Source organism: Chrysochloris asiatica, unplaced genomic scaffold (assembly GCF_000296735.1).
Source record: "Chrysochloris asiatica unplaced genomic scaffold, ChrAsi1.0 scaffold00012, whole genome shotgun sequence".
NCBI lineage: Eukaryota > Metazoa > Chordata > Mammalia > Afrosoricida > Chrysochloridae > Chrysochloris > Chrysochloris asiatica.
This window is the reverse complement of record NW_006408530.1, coordinates 20255312-20277369: the sequence shown is the minus strand read 5'-3', so window position 1 is coordinate 20277369 and position 22058 is coordinate 20255312. Positions and strand designations below refer to the sequence as shown.

Genomic DNA, 22058 nt, shown 5'->3' with positions numbered 1-22058 from the left:
TCCCCATCAGTATTACACAAAGCACCAACCTTAGTTTGAATCTAATGAGTAATATTGAAGATCAAAGCCTGAAGGCACTCACAGGAGGCCTCAGATTTTCCTAGAAAAGATTTGTATGTTAGATCATAGATTTCCTTCAGTCCATTGGGTATCAGTTCAGACCAAAGCATTTACATGGTTGCTTATCTACTTAAATATTCTGTAATACTTTTTGAGCTCCCAGACTTTCTGCATATCAGAGCTGGTCAAGGCCCAATAGGTCAAAGCAGTACACATTGCTGCCCTTGTCAATCACTATCATTTTTTTCCAAGGATACAATTGACTTGTAAGATCCCACAGTGACCCTCAGAGACAAAATTAACCATGAATTTAAGACATTCCCTGGATTTTCATTCCATTATTCATCATTATTCAAAACTCATGCCTTTAATAGTAGATATACAGCTGATGATGAAGACATGTAGGGTAGGAGTGGGCTGCCTTTCATTCTGTTGTGTATGTGGTCACCATATATCAGGAGCTGACTCTATGGACGCTAACATCAACTATCATAGAAGTCAGTGATTCATTGATTACCTATGTTCATTAAAATGGTTAATTTCCATTGTTTTAATAAAAATTAATTGTCTGAATAATTAGTAATGAATACATATAATACAACCTAAACCATATTCATTATCCTATATTTGACCAGGAGAATACAGAGAAATAATCACTTTTATACATGCAATTGTATTTAATCTTTTAAAACAATTATATAACAATCTAGAACTTAGTCTAGTTAGATATAGAGATAAAATTCCTTATGCCAATTGAATCTACCTAATAGATTCAATACATTTTAATATCTCACTAAAATAGATATTGCTATAATTCTTTGAAATAAAGAGGATTTGAGACTCTTCATTAGTTCAAAATTCTATTACTAAAAGAGGTCTTTGATTCTCAATTAGACATCTTTTTTTAATGATATATCTCTTATGTGGTGGTGGTGGTAGTGTGCCGTGGAGTTGGTTCCAACTCATAGCAACCTTGGATAGGGTTTCCCAGGCTGTAAATCTCTATGGAAGCAGAACGCCTCATCTTTCTCCTGAGGAACAGCTGATAGTTTCGAATTGCTGACCTTGAGGTTAGCAGCCCGACTTATAACCACTATTCTACCAGAGCTCCTTTCATCTCTTATGTAGTCACATGAAAAGGAAAATCTAAGTAAAATTCCGGTTAAAGAATTCTTAAAATGAATATTCAGTGAACAACTCTGTGAAATATAACTGAAGTACAATGCAGTGAAAAGACCTCAAGTGTGTTATTTAATTTTATTTTTTGTATATGCATACACCTGTGAAACCATCGCCATAATCAAGATAATGAATATACCCATCACCTCCAAAAGTTTTCTTGTACTCAGTACAATCCATTCTTGTTTTTGTTGTTCTTAGGTGCCGTCTAGTCAGTTTCTGAGCAGCGGCTGGTGGGTTTGAACCTCTGATCTTGTCCTACAGGTCCAGTGCTTTATCCTACAGTGCCATACCAGGACTCCCACAGTGACCCTATATATAACAAAACCAAATACTGCTGGTCCTGGACCATCATCACAATTGTCGTCTTGTTAGAGCCCAGTGTTGTAGTCAGTGTGTCAGTCCATCTCCTTGGGGAACCACAGTATGTGAGACAAAGCTTTGCTAATCTCACTTCCAAGGAGCATCCTGGCTGAGCTTCTTTAAGACAGAATTCATCTTATCCTTAGGCATTTCTTGATTAACTTTTTATCACTATAGGTTAGTTTGCATTTTCTGTAATATTATGTAAGTATAATCATACAATATGACAATATGTACAGTTTCTATTACTGGCTTCTTTCACTCATCATAAATAATTTATTTGCATGTATCAACAGTCTGCTCTCTTTTTGGTTAGTAGTTTCTTGTGTGGATGCACTCCTTTATCTATTTGTTTGTTATTAAACATCTGTGTTTCCCTTTCTGGAATAAAATATCTACTCTTCCACTCCTTTATGCCCTGAGTCTTGGGCAAACAAGTCTTTCAGATACTAATTTTTCCTTCTATAAGGTGGTTTTAAGTCCTGGTGTGGCACTATAGGATAAGCACTAGACAACTACCACAAAATTGATGGTTCAAAGCTACCACCTACTTCTTAGAAACCCTATACATGGTCTCTGTGAGTCAGGACCAACTCGACGGCACTTAGCAACAACAACCCTGTATAGGGATTCTGAGGAGCAACTGGTGGGTTTGAACTGCCGACCTTCTGGTTCACAGCCCTGTGCTGATGATCCTACAGTGCCACACCAGGAGTCCAATGTGGCACATAGTAAATAATAAGCATTAACTTATGCTCTGCTTTGTTACTCAGTTGTTTTTGTATTGATTATTAAATAACATTTTTTTCTAGTGATGAAAATACTTTCTTTATGTTCTAATCATTGAAATCTATCTAAGTTGAACGTTGCAATGACTCTAATTCCACTGTCTGTCCAACAGCATTGCAACTCCAACACAATTGGCTCTGTAAAATATCATTCTTCTTTAGGCTTACATTCGTTCCTTTAACTGACTGGTCAAAATTTTGTACAATTTTGTGTTACATGCACAGTGTCAGCTATGGAATGCTTACATAGATAAGCCCTCTGTACTCAATCTAGATGTTATCTGCTTCTAGAAGATTAAAAGTTGTCTTTGCTTTACAATTGTACTGTTTTTAATGAGTTGAAGAATTTGTAAGGAGGGGCAGTTGAAAAGTGTTATAAACTAGGGGAGCCCTTCCTGTTTGCCTACCGATGCTGCCATAGTTTTGTTCTATTTTCTTCTTTCTCCAAATTATTTTTTCCTCACTGCTACTTCTTTAAAAATTTTCCACATTGAATTTCCCTGTCTTAATCAGACTCCTTGTATTAAAACAAATAAACTGTATCAATTTTCTTTTTCTTCAAATTCTTTATAAAGAGTACGCTCAACCAAGCTATCAAATATGCCCCTGTTGGCAGAAGGCAGTGGACAAAAGGATTTTAATTTCCCCCCTGTGGCTATTCTGAGTGGAGGTGGGGATAGCACAGAGACACTGCTAAGGAGACTGAGACAACATGTTTGATAGACAATGAGAATTATTTTGCTCTGATGCCTAACTGTTGTTGTTAAGTGCCATCGAGTCGGGTCCGACCCATAGCGACCCTGTATAGGGTTTCCGAGGGTGTAAATCTTTACGGGAGTAGAAAGCCTCATCTTTCTCCCGCGGAGCAGCTGGTAGTTTCGAACCGCTGACCTTAAGGTTCGCAGCCCGATTCGTAACCACTACGCTACCAGAGCTCCTTTGATGCCTAACTACTCACTTAAATGTAACCTTATGCATGTAGATTTTTATCCAATCAAAAACAATGCTGATGGTACTGTGTCTGGGTGGTGGGGGGGGAAGAGACAAATGATGAAAAGTGTCATTAGGATTTTCTTAATGGGATTAGGAACTACACAGGCAATAAGTGCACAGCCTATCAACTTTGGAAGTCATTACATCTGTTTAGCACTTTTCACATATAAAGATTCTGATTAATAAAAAGACTACAAAGTAATTGCCTTGTTACAAATGGGCTTCTATTTATTTATTTTTTATATTTTAATAGTAAATAAACACGTTCTCTACTTAGAATTTTTTCCATGCCAAATTATATATTTGGAGTAAAATAATTTTTTTATGTTTTATTAGGATAACCCTGTAATATGCAGAAATCTACAAATTCTGATACCTCCGAGGAACCGCTGAGTTCCACCTGCCAAGGCAAAGGAGCTGTGCAAATGAGAATCAAAAATGCCAACAGCCTGCACGATAGACTGAGCCAAAGTAAATCCATGATCCTCACCGATATTGGGAAGGTCACTGAACCTGTAAGTAAAATACTCCCAACTTCCTTAGTGCACAGAATTTTGAAAATAAAAAAGCTAATTGGCCTTGTTTTATTTGTTTTCCTAATGTGCACGTGAAAACTATCTGTGTGTTGCATTCTAGCTTGCCTACTTACAGTCATAATAATACCCCCAGTTGTAAGAGAAGAGCTGGGCTTAATCCAGAGTGATAAAGTGGATTTAGAGCTAGACTGAAGAGCACCTTTGACTCATTTTAAGGGCCTCCACTATCATGCTTCAGTGTCATAAAAATAATGAGGTTATGCTAGCATGCGGTGCTTGTACTTCCAAATACAGTACATCACTTCAAAACGCCAGAAGCTAAAATTAGCTAAGAATAAAACAGGAAACAAAATCCTCAAAAGAAAAGAAAGAAAAATCTCTTAAAATTTCCCAATAATGTATGATACTGGAAATTAAGATTTGATTTGGATAGGCTTCAACGATTGGAAGCGGTATGGCTATTTAAGGCTTGGAGAGGAAGCCATTTTGTCTCAGTAATGTGTCATTAGAAAGATTTGAAATAAAATAGTTACAGATGAACTCTACTGCCAATTGTGTCCCTGCCCCTGCAAGCATCCTGAGCCACTAAACACACTGATTGCGATGAGTCTCCTCTGGTTAATTTTCTTCCATAATGGTGGTAACTTGCAGCTGAGGCCATAGGATGTTACAAAATTATTTATGCAATGTTAGCCACTCTTTTGGACCCCAGATCTATTTTGTTTCTCACAGTGAGAGCAAAAGCGAGAAATAGGTTAGCTGGGGACAGGCTGTGAGTCCCAGTCACTCTGCAGAAATATGTGCGCTATTAATTGAGTGTTCGGTTAATATCATGGGGGCCTATGAAATATTCAGTCCCTAACTGAGTTATTAAATGAGATAAACTTGCTTTGTAGCATGCTACTGATTATATTTATTCCTCATTTTTCACTCAAATTTCAGCTACAAAAGGAACCCACAAGCAATCTCAGGCGCTGGAAAAATATTTTAATCATTCTTTCTTCAGGTGTCATAGACAAATTTAGCATTAGGAAGCCAGTGATTATATACTACTAGTGAGAAATGCTTCCTTAGATAAGGTAACTAATGAGAGATTCATTTTCCCTTACTTGGTTTCTCATTCAAAAGTATTGTCTGCTGGGAGGCGCAACACTGCCATTCTGACTTTGCTTTTAAGCCAGCTAAAATGTTCCTCAACTATGAACTTGAGACAGTGGTTAGAGTAAATTATTGGAATCTCTATAATGTATTATCAAGTAAGAACTGTACCTTTGAAAAAGTTTAAAAGTTAAGTATATTTAATGATGCCTAACATATTTTATTGGCTGTGTTTAACAAAAGGCACTATGCCGCAGTTGTTTTTGACAAGCATGAAAACATCACAGCATGAGACTGCAAAAGGAATTATGGAGAGAAATTACAAGTGATCCATCTCTCAATGAATTATCCACCTCAATAGCCCGCAGAACTCAGCTACCAATTAACACCTACTTTATTACATGTTGGGATGTACTTAATAACTTTCATGTGTTTATGCACTATTACCTTGACTGATGCCTCTTGTACAATTAGGCATAATTGGCATATCAATATGCAAAAGTTAAAAGGATTAACCCTCTTAAAACTAATGAGCATTTCTGTATCCAGCTGCTAAATGAGACAAAATTAGCATTTTTCACTTTTGGGCAGGATTTTATCATGCAGTTTCTCATTGTTGATATTACCTTGTTACATAACTTTAGTTTGGGGGGTTGTATCCTGGACTGTTAGAGAATAAGAGTTTTCCAAAGTTAAATTAGCTATAATTATCCCAGCTTTTGTTTCCGCATTCTTAGCCTGGGCAATATGTATTCCTCGATAAGGAACAAAAATAAAAGTTACTTTCGTGATGTGTGCTCAGTGCATAATTATATAAAAGGAGTATTTTAGTGAGAATATGTCATTTCACCGAGAAAACTTGGCTCAGAGATACTGTATTGAAAGCTTGCCATGGCACTAATTTTCTTTCTGTCTCAGCTCTTTTCATCTCTTTTTTCCATGCACAATTTTCTGACTAGATACTGACAGAATGTTAAGTATTTTGGCATATTTATTCAAACAAGCCTGTTAAAGTTTCCTACTGAAGCTAAACTAAGAATTTGATTTTTCAGAAGCTAGAGGGTGGGGTGAGGTCAAGGGGGAAGATTTTGAACTTATGAATTGGGAAGGAGATGTAAATTAAAAATGTAGTTCACATGTAGCATGATTTATTGTAATGGAAACGCATTTAACCTCCCCCCCCCCAAATTAAGTGTACTTAGACACTATACAGGGAGCACAGTGATTCCATGAAAAGCACTGGACTGAGAATCACAAGGTCCAAGGTTCGAGCCTGCCAGTGGCTCCACTGGAGAAAGATGAAGCTTTCTGCTCCAGCAAAGATTTAACACCTCGGACAACGAGGGTTGCTATGTGTTGGAACTGATTCAATGGCACTTAACAACAACAGAGACTATATATGCTTGTCATTCATGCTATTTAACATAGATTGGATATTTTGTTATTTGGTCACTAGTATAAACATCTGGATTCCTCTTGTGGTGCTGTAGGATCAGCATGGGACTGCGAGTCACAAAGTCAGCGGTTCAAACCCACCAGTTACTCCTAGGAAACTCTATACAGGGTTGCTTCGCGTCAGAACTGACTTGATGGCAATTAACCACTACAACAGTATGACAATTATGTCAATATACTATGTAATAACTACAATCTGTAGTAACACAAGAACCTGATAACTACATCAACAACGATTTAGTTCATTACAAAATTCACTATAAATAAGATAGCATGTTCTATAGTCAAATTAACTATGTCATTTTGTTGTTAATTTATAAATTCCATTCTTTCATTCTGTTCAGTTAGAATATTTTAATATGATTGTGAATTTGGAACACAGTATAAAATTATTTATGTCACATGATCCTATATTGTTGGTATTTTAAATAGAGGTGTGTTTTGAAATTACAATACAGACATGCATTTGTCCCTAATTAGAGACATACATATTTACTCATGAAATTAAGATTTTTTGTTATCTGAATGTCAAAGGGAAATTACACAGTAAATCAAGTATTGATACTCCAAAAATATTTTATTGGTGGTGCGTATTATTTTGTTTTGACGCAATATTACCATTTCATTTATTCAAAATTCATAGATACTTTGCTACATGGAAATTATTGTAGAGATGGGCAGTTTAATCTTGGGAAGATGTTGTGGTTGTTATTTTGTACTGTGGTGTTGATTTGACTCATAGTGATCCTCTATAGGGTTTCTGAGTAGCAGATGGTGGGTTTGAACCACTGACCTTGTGGTTAGCAGTCCAATGCTTATCCTACAGTAACACACCAGAATTCCTGGGGAGATATAGTTGGAAAAAAAATTCTCGTTCAAAAAAAAAAGATCTGGAGCCCTTAGCTTGGAGGGAAAGGACCACTTTTTGGTTTTAGTGATTTGTAGTCTAATCCAGAGCACCAGAGTGTCATCACTTAAAATTGGGTTGCTTTATTTACCCGGATGTGCTAACCAGAGGAGCAGGCAGCTTAGTGTGAATAAATGGGGGCAAGTGAAGTGTGCCTCTTTAAAGGTTAAAAAGGCTAATGTGCAACCCAGCAAATAGCTAATGCAAATGGCTTAATGTGTCTTTGATGTTATTTATAAGAGGGATTCTCTACCCTGCTAGACAGTTTGGAATAGATATTAATGAAGAGTTTAAATAGTCCAAATCAGTAAACTGCAGACATAGGGTTTAGCAAGTGAGAACTGTTGTGGCATTTAATGCTGATGTCTTAAGCAGCAACATGTATGAATATTCACTGTTTCCATTTTGTAAACCCTGCAGAAGTGCATTACTTCATTCATGGCCATCACAAACAGGGACATATGTTTTTATTGGTGTTCAGATGAATACTTAGGTCGAGCCTTCTTACACGCTAGCATATGAGATGGCTTTGCTTCTATTAACAGGCTGCTGGTTCATTTTTATTTTTAATACATTATCAGGAAAAAAAAGAGGAAACAATTTTCTTTTGTTTCTTCTGTGATTATAGGATACTTGCCAAAGTTGTGGCTAGCCAAAAAGACAGACATAAAAATTGCTACTAAAAATATAAGCCTTCTGTTTAGCAGAGTTTTTGAGAAATATTGTGAGATTGTAGAGCTTGTCCATGTTTACTTCAAATCAAGCTTACAGTTAGGTTTGAACCTTTGTTTGTATAAATTGTTCTGAAGTGGATCCTGATATTTAATTAAAATGACACTAAATCACATTGAATTGATAAGACTTGGCATCTCAAACAAAGGTAATTGCCCGTATTGGTTTTGTACAAAAATAGCTTTGCTTGGAAAATGTGCAGCCAACACAGACTGTCAACTCCATTTATAGATCAATATGTGAAAACCATTGATCAGGCAGGCATGTGTAACAGTAACACTTTGCATTTATTTGTTGTTTTTATACCACATTAAGGCTTACAGGATTATAGGCTTCCTAAATATTTTGACTTCCTCATAAATATATGATCTGCTACATGTTAATTAAATGAGAGTCTGCAGCCATTTCTAAAATTGTTTTTAGTTTGATGATTTCCTTTTATTACTGTGGATTGTATGATCTGAAAATGGATTCGTTTCCTTCGGCATTAAGATTATTAAAGCTTAGTTTAATGTGTCCCATTTAGTGTAAGATGTGATTGTCTTTTTGCTTTGAAAAATATAGATATATACAATTATTTTCTCTTAGTGAGTGGCTGATCTTTTTTTTATTAACTGGACATCCTCAACACTCAGGGTAGAATTATTTTCTGACATATTTTGCACACCCTGCAGATAATAGGTCTCCTTGCTTTCTCTTGATAGGATTTGTTTTCTTTCCTTTCTTTTTATCTAGCTCCATAGTACAGGCAAACATCATGTAGAAAATAAACGATCATCTCAATTAAATTCTAGACACACAAATATGATTGGAACTCTGCTTTTCGGCTTCAAGAACAAGCCTCATGAATTGTTCTTATACACTGCATTCTTCAGTTAAACCCTTTTTATCTCATCAATGTAAGGGCAGTGTTTTGTTCCTAATCTTTATTGGACTATTGTGGACAACATTTGTAAGCCATTTTGGTTTATAAGGAAGAGCTGGAGGACAGTGGAGTGAGACTCTGTAGATCCAAGCCTCAGATATGACTATGTAATAATGTGTCTTCCACTGCAATTTCTTTACCACTGAGAGGTCAATTTTGTTGAGAAATCTTTTTATATCCTCTATATACATTAGGCGTGCTGCTTTCAAGACAATGCTTAGCTTAACATACAATATTAAAATGATAATAAAAAAAGAAACAGTATTTAAGACACTGCTCAAAAAAAAAAAAAAAAAACAACAAAAAACATAAAATGAAATTCAAGGATTATCTAAGGTAAGTAGTCTGATATAATTTGTAATCAAACTGTGCATCAGACAAAAAAGTTTATTGCCTAGAATTTTGACTTTTATACATATGCCCTGGGGGGGAAAGATGATTTAAAAAAAAACTACCAGCTATATCTTTCCTTGTTCTTCCATCCTATGGCATCTCATGCTGTGCAAATCTTAACTCTGTTTACAAGCACAAATTGGACTTGCCAAAGGTTCAGAAAGTTTATGATGCCACTGTCGAGTGTCTGCTTCAAAGAATGAGCTCGGGCTCTCAAATTCTATGTATGTGGCTGTACGTTTCCATTTTAACTTGAGCAGAGCTAAATTTGTTTATAATCTCCTACTGATTGAACATGGCGCTGAATGTACATGAGATACATTTTTTAAAGTTAGTCCTCTGATTACTAATTTGAATCCAAAACTCTAACCTTGTTAGCATCTGGACTTATTTCCATAATAACAACCCCTTCAGAACCTACAAAGTAATGAATAATTGACAACAAATGAAATGTTTTGATAGTTGTCGGCACAAAGCATGTTTAATGTTTTGTGTTGCTTCCTAGCTAATTATGTAGATGACACATTTGTCAGACCTTGACTGCCATTAGAAACGTGTTTCCAGAGGGGAGAAAAACAGGCTATTCATAGAGTAATTAACTAGAATGCTCAATGACCTGTGAGAGATTCAAATCGCTGCCAGTTCAGACATTGTTTTGTTACAGAAGCAGAGGGGTAATTAAAATTCCAAATTACAGTCCTATGATGGAGCATTTGTTTGTTGACAGTATACTCTTACTCTAGTTTGTTAATTCTTTTTTAAATTGCTTCTAATCCATTTTATAGCTTTAGGAGTTCCGTCTTTGAATTTACTGACAACTAATATTATGGTAAATTTTTCTTCAATCAAGTACAGCTAGTACCTCATTGTTTCCAGGGAACACAAGGTGGGTGGGATGAAAGAGCTCCTTCCCCAAACACATATCAGGTGTTGTCAGTGGGAACACTGCGAATGTGAAGCATCTTGTTAAATATGCTGCTCCTAATTCTGTACTAGGGGAAAATTGTTCAAGTAGAAATACCGGGAGAAAAAGGAAAGCAACAATCAACAACTATAAAGGGGGAAGAAACCTGATCTTCCAACAAGAAATGATTGATGAAGGTGTTCTCTTACTAAAAAGGAGAATGTAGTTAGATCCAAGATGACTTGGAGAAAGGTGTTGAGAATTTGGTGTTGGATTCAGTGCAGAATATGCAAGTCTATAGTCAACTGGGCACAGATGACAGAAAAAAAATGGCAGAGCTTACAGAAGTAGTTTTTCTCTCTCAGGTCTATGACAAATAATGGATATCACCCACGAAAAATTTTCAGCAAATATTGGGAGAGTGTACAAACCTAATGGGTTAAAATAGTCTACAGAGTTCAGCTCAAGTGAAATATTTACGGTGCTGAAAGTGAGAATATAGTTTTATTAAAAAGATCTGACAGAAGTCACACGGTGTTTGATGCAGGAGAGCTGACAGGGGCATCCAGTGAGCGCTGATTATCCTGAAGTCACTGTCAGCGAGGATTGATTTTCACTTTCTCCGTTTATGTAACGGTTCCTGTAATACAGCTGACCCCGAATCACGTTACCTTGTCATTTCTCTGCATGGATCAAGAAGAGATGAGCTGAAAATAGCTAGATACTGACCTTGAACTTTCCAGAAAAGCAAGACGTGACAGTGGGGTTTTTCTGTAGTTCATGTACAAAGATTAAGGCTAACTGTTGTAAGGTTGAGTTCACTACAACAGCACAAGGGGGCAGAGCAGTACTAGAGATTACAGGTAAAATAGCTTCTGCTTCAGCATGTAAAGACTCTGAAATACCCACTTTAAGCCAGAGTTCTCATTTGCACATCTTAGTGTAGACATAAAGGAGAATTACTGATAAGTCAAAATCTCAGGTCCCCTGGTGTTTATAATCAGTAATCTAAAAGTGTACATTCTAATTAAAAACAGTTACCTGTGACTTTGCATGGCAGCAACTATACTGTCCCAGTGAATTATTTGCATCATCTCCTATTAATTCATATAATGCTCTTCAGTCTTAAAATAACTTTGGAGTCATAGTCTATATTATTAAGAGATTTCTATAGCCTGCTCACAAGATTACATTTGTTCCTTTCACTAGAATTGTATTAGAAGATGAGAACATTCTTTTTATGCTTTCTAAGTTTAAAAATCCAAAAAAAGTTAGAATTGGAGAGTATTATCTGGAAACAAGGAGGGAAATGCAATTTGGAGCATGGTGTTTGCCATTTGATTTATGTTTGTCTGTATCTTGTACAAGTCCTGGTGTGGCCCTGTGGGTTAATGCGCTGGATTGCAAGGTCACTTTGAATAGCAGAGTCAGCGGTTTGAGCTCACCAGCTCCTTTGAAACACTATACAGGGTTGCTGTAAGTCGGAACAGATTCAACAGCACTTTAACAATGACAACATCCTGGTGTGGTGCTGTAGGATAAGCATTGGACTGCTAACCATAAGGTCAGCAGGTCAAACCCACCTGTCACCCCATAGAAACAATACACAAAGTTGTTGTGAGTTGTAAGTAACCTAATAGCAATTAACAACAGCAACAACATGCCTTGTATACTTTCTCATGTTAATGTTTTCCTAAATTTGCAAAAATGCTCCCTAATGCAGCAGTCTTATAACCATGACTGAGATGATCACAATATCACGAACATTGTCCTTTACTTGCTCTCACTTAGTTAAGCTAACTTCATTGTTGTACTGATTATACATGTTTCTCATAATTAGCACTCTGTCCATACTCAAAGACCTTGCCAAATGAAGCAGAGAGTTGAAGCAAGTTAAGAAACAGAAGAACAGTGACACTGACTTTATCCCGTAGGTTGTAAGTATTTATGGGATGGCACAGTGCATCTTTGCAGCCCCCAGAGTAACTAGTTCCTTTCTTGTGTTCATATAGTGGATTGCCTCTCTTAGTCTCTGTCCCTTTCTTCCATTTTCTTTCTCCTTCCTTCTTCCTCCCTTTCTTTACTTTCCCATCCCTCCTCTCTCATTCTATATATGAATATATATTTGAACTTAATGTTATGTTACACAGAAATTTTCTATATAGAATAAAGCACTGGATCACAAGGTTGATTTGAACCACAAGGTTGGCAGTTTCAAACTCACCAGTCACTCCTTGGAAACCGTATACAGGGTCATTATGAGTCGGAACTGACTTGATGACATTTAATAACTATATATGTATATGTATATGTATATGTATATGTATATGTATATGTATATATATATATATAGTACTAGTGTGGTGCTGTGTGCTAATGCGCTGGACTGCAAAGTTGGCTTGAACTGCAAGATCGGCAGTTCAATCACACCAGCTGCTCTTTGAAAATCCTGTACAGCGTTGCTAAGCTTTAGAACCAATTTGATGACACTTAACTATATATATATATACACATGGAGCTCTGGTAGCATAGTGGTTACGAATCGGGCTGCTAACCTGAAGGTCAGCAGTTCGAAACTACCAGCGGTTCCGCGGGAGAAAGATGAGGCATTCTGCTCCCGTAAAGATTTACAGCCTTGGAAACCCTGTACAGGGTCACTATGAGTTGGAATTGACTCCATGGTACTTAACAACAACAACAACAACAACTATATATATATATATACATATACAGAGTGTGAGAGAGAGTTCTGGTATGGCATTGTAGGATAAACAGTCAACTGCAAGGTCAGTTTGAACTAAAAGGTCACCAGTCGCTCCTCAGAAATCTTATACAGGGTCGCTATGAGTTGGAATCTACTCGATGGCACTTAACAACAACAACAACTATATATATATATATAATATTTATATATATAATATATTGTGGAGTCCTGGTGCTGTAGGATAAGCACTGGGCAGCAAAGACGATTTGAACTGTAAAGTGGATGGTTCAAACCCACTCCTCGGAACCCTATACTGGGTCATTATGGATTGGAACCAATTCAACTACACTTAACAACAACAAGATATATATGAGCTCCTATTTTACAGTCTAGCACATTAATCCACAGTGCCACACCAGGACTCACTCTCTCTCTCTCAGAGAGAGAGCTCTGGTAGCATGGTTATGAAAATCCGGCTGTGAACCTCAAGGTCAGCAGTTCGAAACTACCAGCTGTTCTGGGGGAGAAAGATGAGGCTTTCTGTTCCCGTAAAGATTTCCAGCCTCGGAAACCCTGTACAGGGTCGCTATGAGTCGGAACCGACTCCACGGCACGTAACAACAACAACAACAAATATATATATATATTTGCATAGTGATCCTGTATAGTGTTTCCGAGGAATGGCTGGTGGATTTGAACCTTCTGGTTAGCAATTCAGTGCTTATCCTATAGTGCCACATTTAGAACTTGAGTTATCAAGAGTGCCTCAATATTTCTCTTCTATAGGTTCAATTCAGGATATCTTGACAATGTTAAGATAAGAGAGATTGAGTAGATTCTAAAATGAGTCCAGGATGAAATAAACAGGAGTCCATTTTATTGCCAAGAACAGGTTGTAAAGATTCAGAGTGTGTGTGTCATCTCAGAAATCTAAAACAATTACTTTTAGACCACTGGCAGGAGAAAATGGAGCTTTGTGCTTTAAACATGAGGCCTCCAAGTTAGAGGTATGAATGTTTTGGGAGGGGGTGGATGTATTGATTCGTAGTTACTAACATTGTGTGTCTGAAATTGGTGTCTCTGAATATAATCGTGAGGAATTGTTGCCTTACTTTATAGGCAGACTATCTACTTTGCATTCCTGCTCGTAAAAGTGTGAGAAAACCATAGGTTGCCCTCTCCTTGTTGTTGTTGTTGTTGTTAAGTGCCTTTGAGTTGGGTCTGACCCATAGCGACCCTGTACAGGGTTTCCGAGGATGTAAATCTTTACGGGAGTAGAAAGCCTCATCTTTCTCCCGCGGAGCGGCTGGTAGTTTCGAACATCGATTCCTAAATTGTTGGTTAGCCTCTGCTCCTGAGGTCAAGGCAGGCTTAATCATTTTGACTATCAAAACGCTGTGGTACTGGTGTGGCCCTATAGGATAAAGCACTGGGCCATAAGATCAGTTTGAACCCCAAGGTCAGTTTGAACTGCAAGGTCTGTGGTTCAAACTCAACAGCTGCACCTCAGAAACCCTATACAGAGTCACTATGTGTCGGAAGCGACTTAATGGCACTTAACAACAACAACAACCTAAACACGTCCCTAGAGTATTTGTTTTTGTGTGTGTGTGTGTGTGTGTGTTATGTTTTGTGTTTGTTTGTTTCCCCCTTTCTTTCACTGTGTAGGTTTTAATAAGGGACTTCAATCCCTGATGTGTTTAGATGCAGTTTATTGTTACCATCTGTTTAATTACCCTCTCAGGTTTGTGTTGGGAAGCATGAAAGTATTTCATCCAGCCTTTGAATCCCTGTGTATCCAAAGAGATGTGGGGAAAGTACACGTTAGTTTTCAAAGAGCATATTAAAAACTGATAAGTAGCTGTATCTCCAAACAACAGTATATAAGGAAAAGGCATTCATTTTTAGATTAACATGTGCTGTAAGCAATTAGGAAATATATATATATATAGTCATGAGGCTTTTCCAGAAATACTGCCTTCTTCTTTCTGTGTAACCTGACATGGATTTCAAAATTTCTAATCACTTTCAGTGTAGTGACAATGACGTTACTGGGAGAGAGTTGTAACAGTATATATGGATGGCAGAAGTTAAGCAGATTTAAAATTGTGATAAAGAAAAATAAAAACAGAATAATTCATGGAAGATAAAAAAATCCAGAAGGATTTCAGAGGTACCTTATTGTATCTCTTTCTTCTATCTCCCTCCATCCTCTTGCTCCTTCTTCTTGCTCACTGCATCTTTTTTTAGTAAATACCAGAATGTTTCCAGCAGCCACTGTAGTCAACATTAACGGCTACACATTTCCATGTACAAATATCTTTAATTACAAAAATAAACTTGTCACAGATATCTCATTAGTTCATGTCCAAATTATTTTCTATGCCAGTATGTAGGTGAAATTTAAAAAAATAATAATAATAACATAAAATGAAACAAAACCAAATTTGAAAGTCTAGGTATAGAAATGTTTTTAGAGGTCTGAAAGGAAGTTCTGAAAATAAAAAGGAAATGAATCAGGTATTTTTACTTCGAAAAAAAAAAAAAAAAAGGTATCTGACTTCTAATGTTTTCCCTTAATTATCCTTTAGGAATTTATTTCAATTAATTAGTGTTTGCTGGGGTTTCACAACGATGTTAAGTTAAGAATGTGTTTAGAAATTATAGGCTTGATGCAAGGGTCCTTCCTCAAAACAATAAACATAAACGACTAATGCTGTTACTTTATTATGTCTTTCTGAATAAACCAGTACTGTTCTTCCCTCTGTGGTTCTACCATCTGCAAGGACACCCAGCTTTCAACTTTCCTTGATTACTTTTGGGCACCTGACCTGGTTTCTTTCCCACAGGGTAAAAGAAAGCTTCAGTCTTTGTATTTCCAATGCAAAGGGACATGTGTCTCTTTGCACTGAATTGTCTTAAATCATATCATGTAGGCAATGTGACCCAATGTAGGAAGATTGAGAAACAAAGTGACAGTTTTGTTTGCTCTAATGTCAACTCTGACATGAAAACATAGGGGCAAACCTTAGAGGCTCACCATAAGATAATGAAATGTATTCAAGACTTCTTTTTAAATCATCTGTGAAATGTTAAGGAACAAGTGAGGATATATCAGGTAAGGCAAACCGAGTGTGCATAACTACCACTCTTTTTAAAATCCATGAGAAAGTATATTTGGCTTATACTTGATAATTCATCACATGCTGTGGTCTTACCTATTGATCATAGCCTGACAATGGGGAACCTTTCATGGCAACTTCCTCTTTTACCATGAAGTACTGACAGAGCTAATGCCAATAGCATAAGATGAAATAGACGGGAAATGAGTTTACATTCCTGGGTGAGCTATCCTTAACTTCCATGCTTTTAATATCATAGTTGAAATAAATAAATAAGCAAACAAACAAAAATGTCTTCTATTTTCTTGAAAATGCTAACTTTTACTTTCACTCAGACTATTACTGTGACATTTAAAAATTCTTATCTATAACTTTATATGCTATCTATTGTTTGATATTATTAGAAAGATGTTATTATTATTTTCACCCTAATGTCTTCTAGGCCTATTTTATTATATGGGCCCTAGGAAATGTTACTTTAATAAGGTTTCTTGAGGTCCCCTTTATTAATATTCCAAGCCTCACTGAGTAGTCACCATTTCAATCAACTTCTGCTTGAATACTTCAAAGTGTCTCCAAAGTGGGAACTGGTCTTATTTCTAAGCCTACCAAAGCAGTTGACTAGAATCGTTATTGTGTATTTAAGCGAAACAGGCCAACACTGGGCTTAAAACGCATTGCTGGCCCTCAGTACTGATGTGCATTCTCATTAAAACACAGATGATAACACCAACCATGAAGGAAAGATCAGAGACACAGGTTCAGTTCAGTACCTCATCCATTCAGTTCAAAAAAAAAGGAAGGAAGATTTTTGAAGAGTAGCTTATTCAAATTACATGGACCTGTTGTTATTGTTGTGTGTGCCATTGAGTCAATTCTGGTTCATAGTGACCCCATGTGACAGAGTGGTCTAACAGCTCTATAGGGTTTGCTTGGCTGTAATCTTTTTAAAAGCAGGTCATTAGGGCTTTTCTCCTGAGGAGTCACTGGATGGATTTGGACTGCTAACCTTTCAGTTAGCAGTTGAGAGCAAAAATTTGTGTCATCAAGCTGCTTTTGCACAGATCTATGAGGAACCAAATGCAGTAAGAGTGAGATATTGATATTAAATAGTCAGTTAACAAGCTTAAAGATTTAGCTCTGCTTGGTGTGCTACATGGGATAAGCACTGGACAGTGGTTCAAACCAATCAGCTACACCTTGGTAATTCTATACAGGGTTGCCATGAATTGGAACCGACTCGATGGCACTTAACAACAATAAAAAGGGAAGATGTTTCTTATCTCTTTATGATTACTTTGTTGTTAAGCACAGTCAAGTTAGGTTTGCGAGAAGCAGCTGGTGGGTTTGAACCACCAACTTTGTGATTTGAAATCCAGTGCTGATCCTGCAGCACCATACCCAGAGTTCTTTGATTACTTAATATGTACAAAATAGGCTCTATTTTGAAGTTGAGACCATCTTCTATATATACCTGATGTGTGAACAACTGGACAGCAACTTTGATATGAAAACGAACAAGGAACCCATATCAGATTCAGGATCTAATATAAATAAATGTTTTTCACTTTTACATTATGATTCTGAGTGTCTCTCCATGCATACTGTCTTACGTTTAATTCCCCGTCTTCTGCCTGAATAGTTAAATAAAGCCAATCTTGGAAAATTAATATTTTCTAGGATCATCAGGATGTACCTATTGCTGTTGTTGCTAAGTGCTATTGAATCAGTTCCGACCCATAACGACCCTGTGTAGGGTTTTCGAGGAGCAGCTGGTGAGCTTGAACCTTGTGGTTCAAATCAACTTTGTAGTCCAGGGCATTAACCCACAGCACCACACCAGGACTTCTATATACTTGTGAAGTAACATATTCTTCTTTTTGCCTATTTTTCTCTGTTAAGGCCAGTATTGACTCCATGTACACTATTTTGCATGTAGTAGTGAAGTTTAGTTTGTTAAATGCCTTTCAGTTAGTTACAACTCATAGTGACATTGTATAGGCTTTCTGAAAAGTAGCTGGTGGGTTTGAACTGCCGACCTTGTGGTTCACAGTCCAATGCTGATCCTTCAGTGCCACACCAGGAGTCTGGAGTGAAGCTAGATTAGTGATGTTAAAGCAGGGCTTATAATTAAATGGCTGAGCTACTGAATAAAATTGGGCTGCTGATGTGTTTTGCTTTGGCTGTAATGATGCTTTTGAATTTGAAAACCTTTAGTTAGAATCGCATTGCCTTCATCAATTCGTGTTACCTGTTCAGGACTAAAGATAATTGAATTTGTAAATTTTTTAAGTTACTTCATTGACTAACTTTTCAGAAGTGAGGGCATAACGCATTAAGTTAGAAAAGGACATTGTTCGTTATAAATTCAAAAATGTTGTTCCTACCACATTTCATGGATAGTGTCAAAACATATTTTATTATGCAGCTAAATATGAATTTCCTTATTCAGATTTTCTCATTTAGGTTGAATTTCAAGTTTAGACTCTTGTATTATTATAAATTAACAAACATTTGCTGCCTTTTAGACAACACTAAAGAAAGACTATAATTGTCTATGGAAATGTCATTCTCCTGTCACCAAGTTATAAATATTATTCTGTCTATTCTGAAGTATCCATGATAAAACTTTTCTGAGTTTTGGGAAACAGTTCTGAAAACTTTGTGTGTAAGTGAAGGAGTATACTTCTAAACCAGTTTGCAATATTACACAAAACTTATTTCAATGTAGACTTAACTCACTATCCAATTATTTATTGTTACTTGATATTCTTACTAATTCTACTTAATTTGGAATGTATACACTTTGTTTTGTATTTCCTCTCCATTAACATGCTACATCCCATAAGAAATGAACACATGCACAAAACAAAACAAACACACATACACACACATACACAAATTCCCCTCTTAACTTATCCTTTCTTTTCTGGAACATCTTTACTGAGTCAGAATCTGTGTTTCTTTATGGCTAGAGAATAGATTCACATCAAGTTGGAAATCACAAAGACTGACGTGATCTAAGAGATCACTGGCATCACAATTTGTATCGTGAATTTTACTTAAGAATGAGTTTTATTTGAGCTAGTCAGTGTTTGTTATCTTGTTTCTTTAGAATTGGACTGAAATTTTAGCATTGTGATCTTTCACATAAAATTTTTACTTGTGATCGCTCTCAAAGTATTAGTAATTCTGGCATTACTGTTTGGCTACTCCAAAGAACAGGCAATAATCTGGTGATGTAAAGTAACATTTTGTTGTTGTCAAGTGCCCTCGAGTCAGTTCCAACCCACAGCAACCCTATACAGAGTTGGCAAAGAGTGACTGGTGAGCTTGAACCACTGACCTTGTAGTTCAGACTGACTTTGTAGTCCAGTGCATTAACCCACTGCCCCATTTAAATGGGAAACTGCCCTCTAATTTTTACCTGTCCCAAACAAGCCCACTTTACTGGGTGTTAAAAGTATGTGGGAGCCATGTCTGACAGCCCTGGATTTACATGGGTAAAAGAGAAACTGAAAATCAGCCCAAGACTTCCACCCAACAAATTTCTTCACCCTGTTCTGATACCAATCATCCCTCCCACAGCGCTCTCTGCTTCACATCTGGCTTCAGTATCCATTACAATGGCCACACAGAACTCAGAACAATACTCATGATTATGGGGTTTGTTAGAGAAGTGAACAGATACGATTCAGGATCAAAACCAATTCAGGATGCAGCAGTTCTCTAGTCAGGAATGCCTCTTGTCTACCATACTACAGGCACACCTCATTCTTGTCTGACCTTTCAGCCTCGAGGCCCTTTAACCTCTGCTCTGCTCAGGCAAGTCTTACAAAATTCTTTTAGCCAGTCTTTGAGTGCCCAAATGGCACATTCTGCAAGCCAGTATCCTACCCGTAGGCAATGAGTCTTACCCAGTCCATGGATCTAGAGCCCTTAGCTGCTCTGTCTTTCCATGCCACCACCTCTGATGTCACTGCTTTTCTAGGTAGGGATCTCATGCTGCACTCATGATCTTCCTTCCTGATGCTCCTGGGATCTTCTGTTTCTGCTTCAGAGATGGCTCCTTTTAAACCTAGCTGGATGACAAAACAAACCAACCCTAGCCTTAGAGTCCTGTATAACTTATTTGCATGGTCCCACCCAATCATCTGGTGGAAATTAAGAAGATATTGAATAGGAAAGTCAAAGCCAGTGAATTATGTTACCCACCTGACATTGAGTGGCAAGCCTGCGTTCATATCAAACCCATTGCCATCGAGTCATTCCTACTCACAGTGACCTTAAAGGACAGAAGGAACTGTTACTGAGCGGATCCAAGACTGCAAACCTTTGCTGAAGCAGACTGTCTCAGCTTTCTCTACATGAGTAGCTCATGAGTTTGAACCACTGACTTTCAGTTAAAAGTCCAATGCTTAAGCCACTGTGCTACCATAACTCCCACTAGTTACTTTACAGTTGTTGCCAAATGCCCTTGGATAAGTTCTGAATCATAGTGACCTGTATAGGGTTTCTGAGGAGTGGCTGATAGATTTGAACTACCAACCTAGTAGTTTGCAGTCCAGTGTTTGTCCTACCATACAACACCAGGAACCCCTTTGTGAGATCTCAACCAATCTTCTTTACAAGAAGTGAAGAGCATAAAATGTTGTTATTTACATAATGGAAAAGTTCATGTTTCCTTTTAGAATGATACTTTCCGTTATTCCAAGTCTTCTATCTTGGTTCCACTACTTGTCTGTTGTTTGTTGTACTGGGGTGGCTTGCATGTTGCTATGATGCTGGAAAGTATGCCACCAGTATTTTAAATAAGAGAAGGAACACCCCTAGTGGACAGGTTTCAGCTGAGCCTTCAGACTAAGACAGAGTAGGAAGAAGGAGAGGTGGACTACTTCTGAATGTTTAGCCATTGAAAACCTTATGTATAGAAGTGAAACAATGTTAGATAGAACTAGAATACTTAATAACAAAACATTGTGAATAATGCTAGAATATTGTCAGATACAATACCAGAAGATGAGACTTTCAGGTTGGATAGCACTAAATATACAACTGGGGAAGTGCTGCCTCCTCTAAGTAGAGTTGACCATGATGATGGAAATGGAGTAAAACCTTTGGGCCATTCATTTGTTGATGGGGCACAACCTAAAATGAGAAGAAGCAGCTGCAAACATCCATTAATAATCAGAACGTTGAATGTATGAAGTATGAAGCTAGGAAAATAAGAAGTTGGCAAAATGAAATGGAACACATAATAGTTGTTGCTGTTAAGTGCCATTGAGTTGGTTCTGATTCATAGCAACATTGTATGGGGTTTCTAAGAACCAGCTGGTGAGTTTGTACTGCCAACCTGGAGGTTCAAACAGACCTTACAGTCCAATATATTATACTGCAGTGCCACACCAGCACTCCTTTCTAGGCATTAGTGAGCTGAAATGGACTGATACTGGCCATTTTGAATAAGACACTCATTTGGTTTATTATTGCTGGGAGTGACACATTGAGAGGAATGACATTGCATTCATCATCCAAAAGAACATTTCAAGATCTATCTTGAAGCACAGTGCTACCTGTCATAGGATAATATCCATATGCCTACAAGGAGGAAGGAGTCCTGGTGTGGCGCTGTGGGTTAATGCGTCAGACTGCAAAGTCATTTGAACTTCAAGGTCAGTGGTTCAAGCTCACCAGCTGCTCCTCAGAAACCCCACACAGGGTCGCTATGGGTTGGAATCAACTCGATGGCACTTCACAACAACAACACAAGGAAGAAGAGGTAATACCACTACTTGTCAAATTTGTGCACTAACTACTAAAGCCAGTGTTAATGAAATTGAAGGACTGTACCAACTTCTTCAGTCTGAAATTGATCAAACATCCAATCAAGATGTAATGA

The 22058-nt window shown here is 37.3% G+C and overlaps 1 protein-coding gene across 1 annotated transcript in view; it reads left to right on the top strand.

The window, feature by feature from the left end:
• Positions 1-3717: 3717 nt before the first annotated feature.
• ARHGAP15 (Rho GTPase activating protein 15) overlaps positions 3718-22058 on the top strand; it is a 1003601-nt gene continuing 985260 nt past the window's right edge. Inside the window, exon 1 of the mRNA XM_006834567.1 lies at positions 3718-3898. Within this exon, the coding sequence (XP_006834630.1) occupies positions 3734-3898 (165 nt within the window). The 5' untranslated portion in view covers positions 3718-3733. The remainder of the gene's footprint in view (positions 3899-22058) is intronic.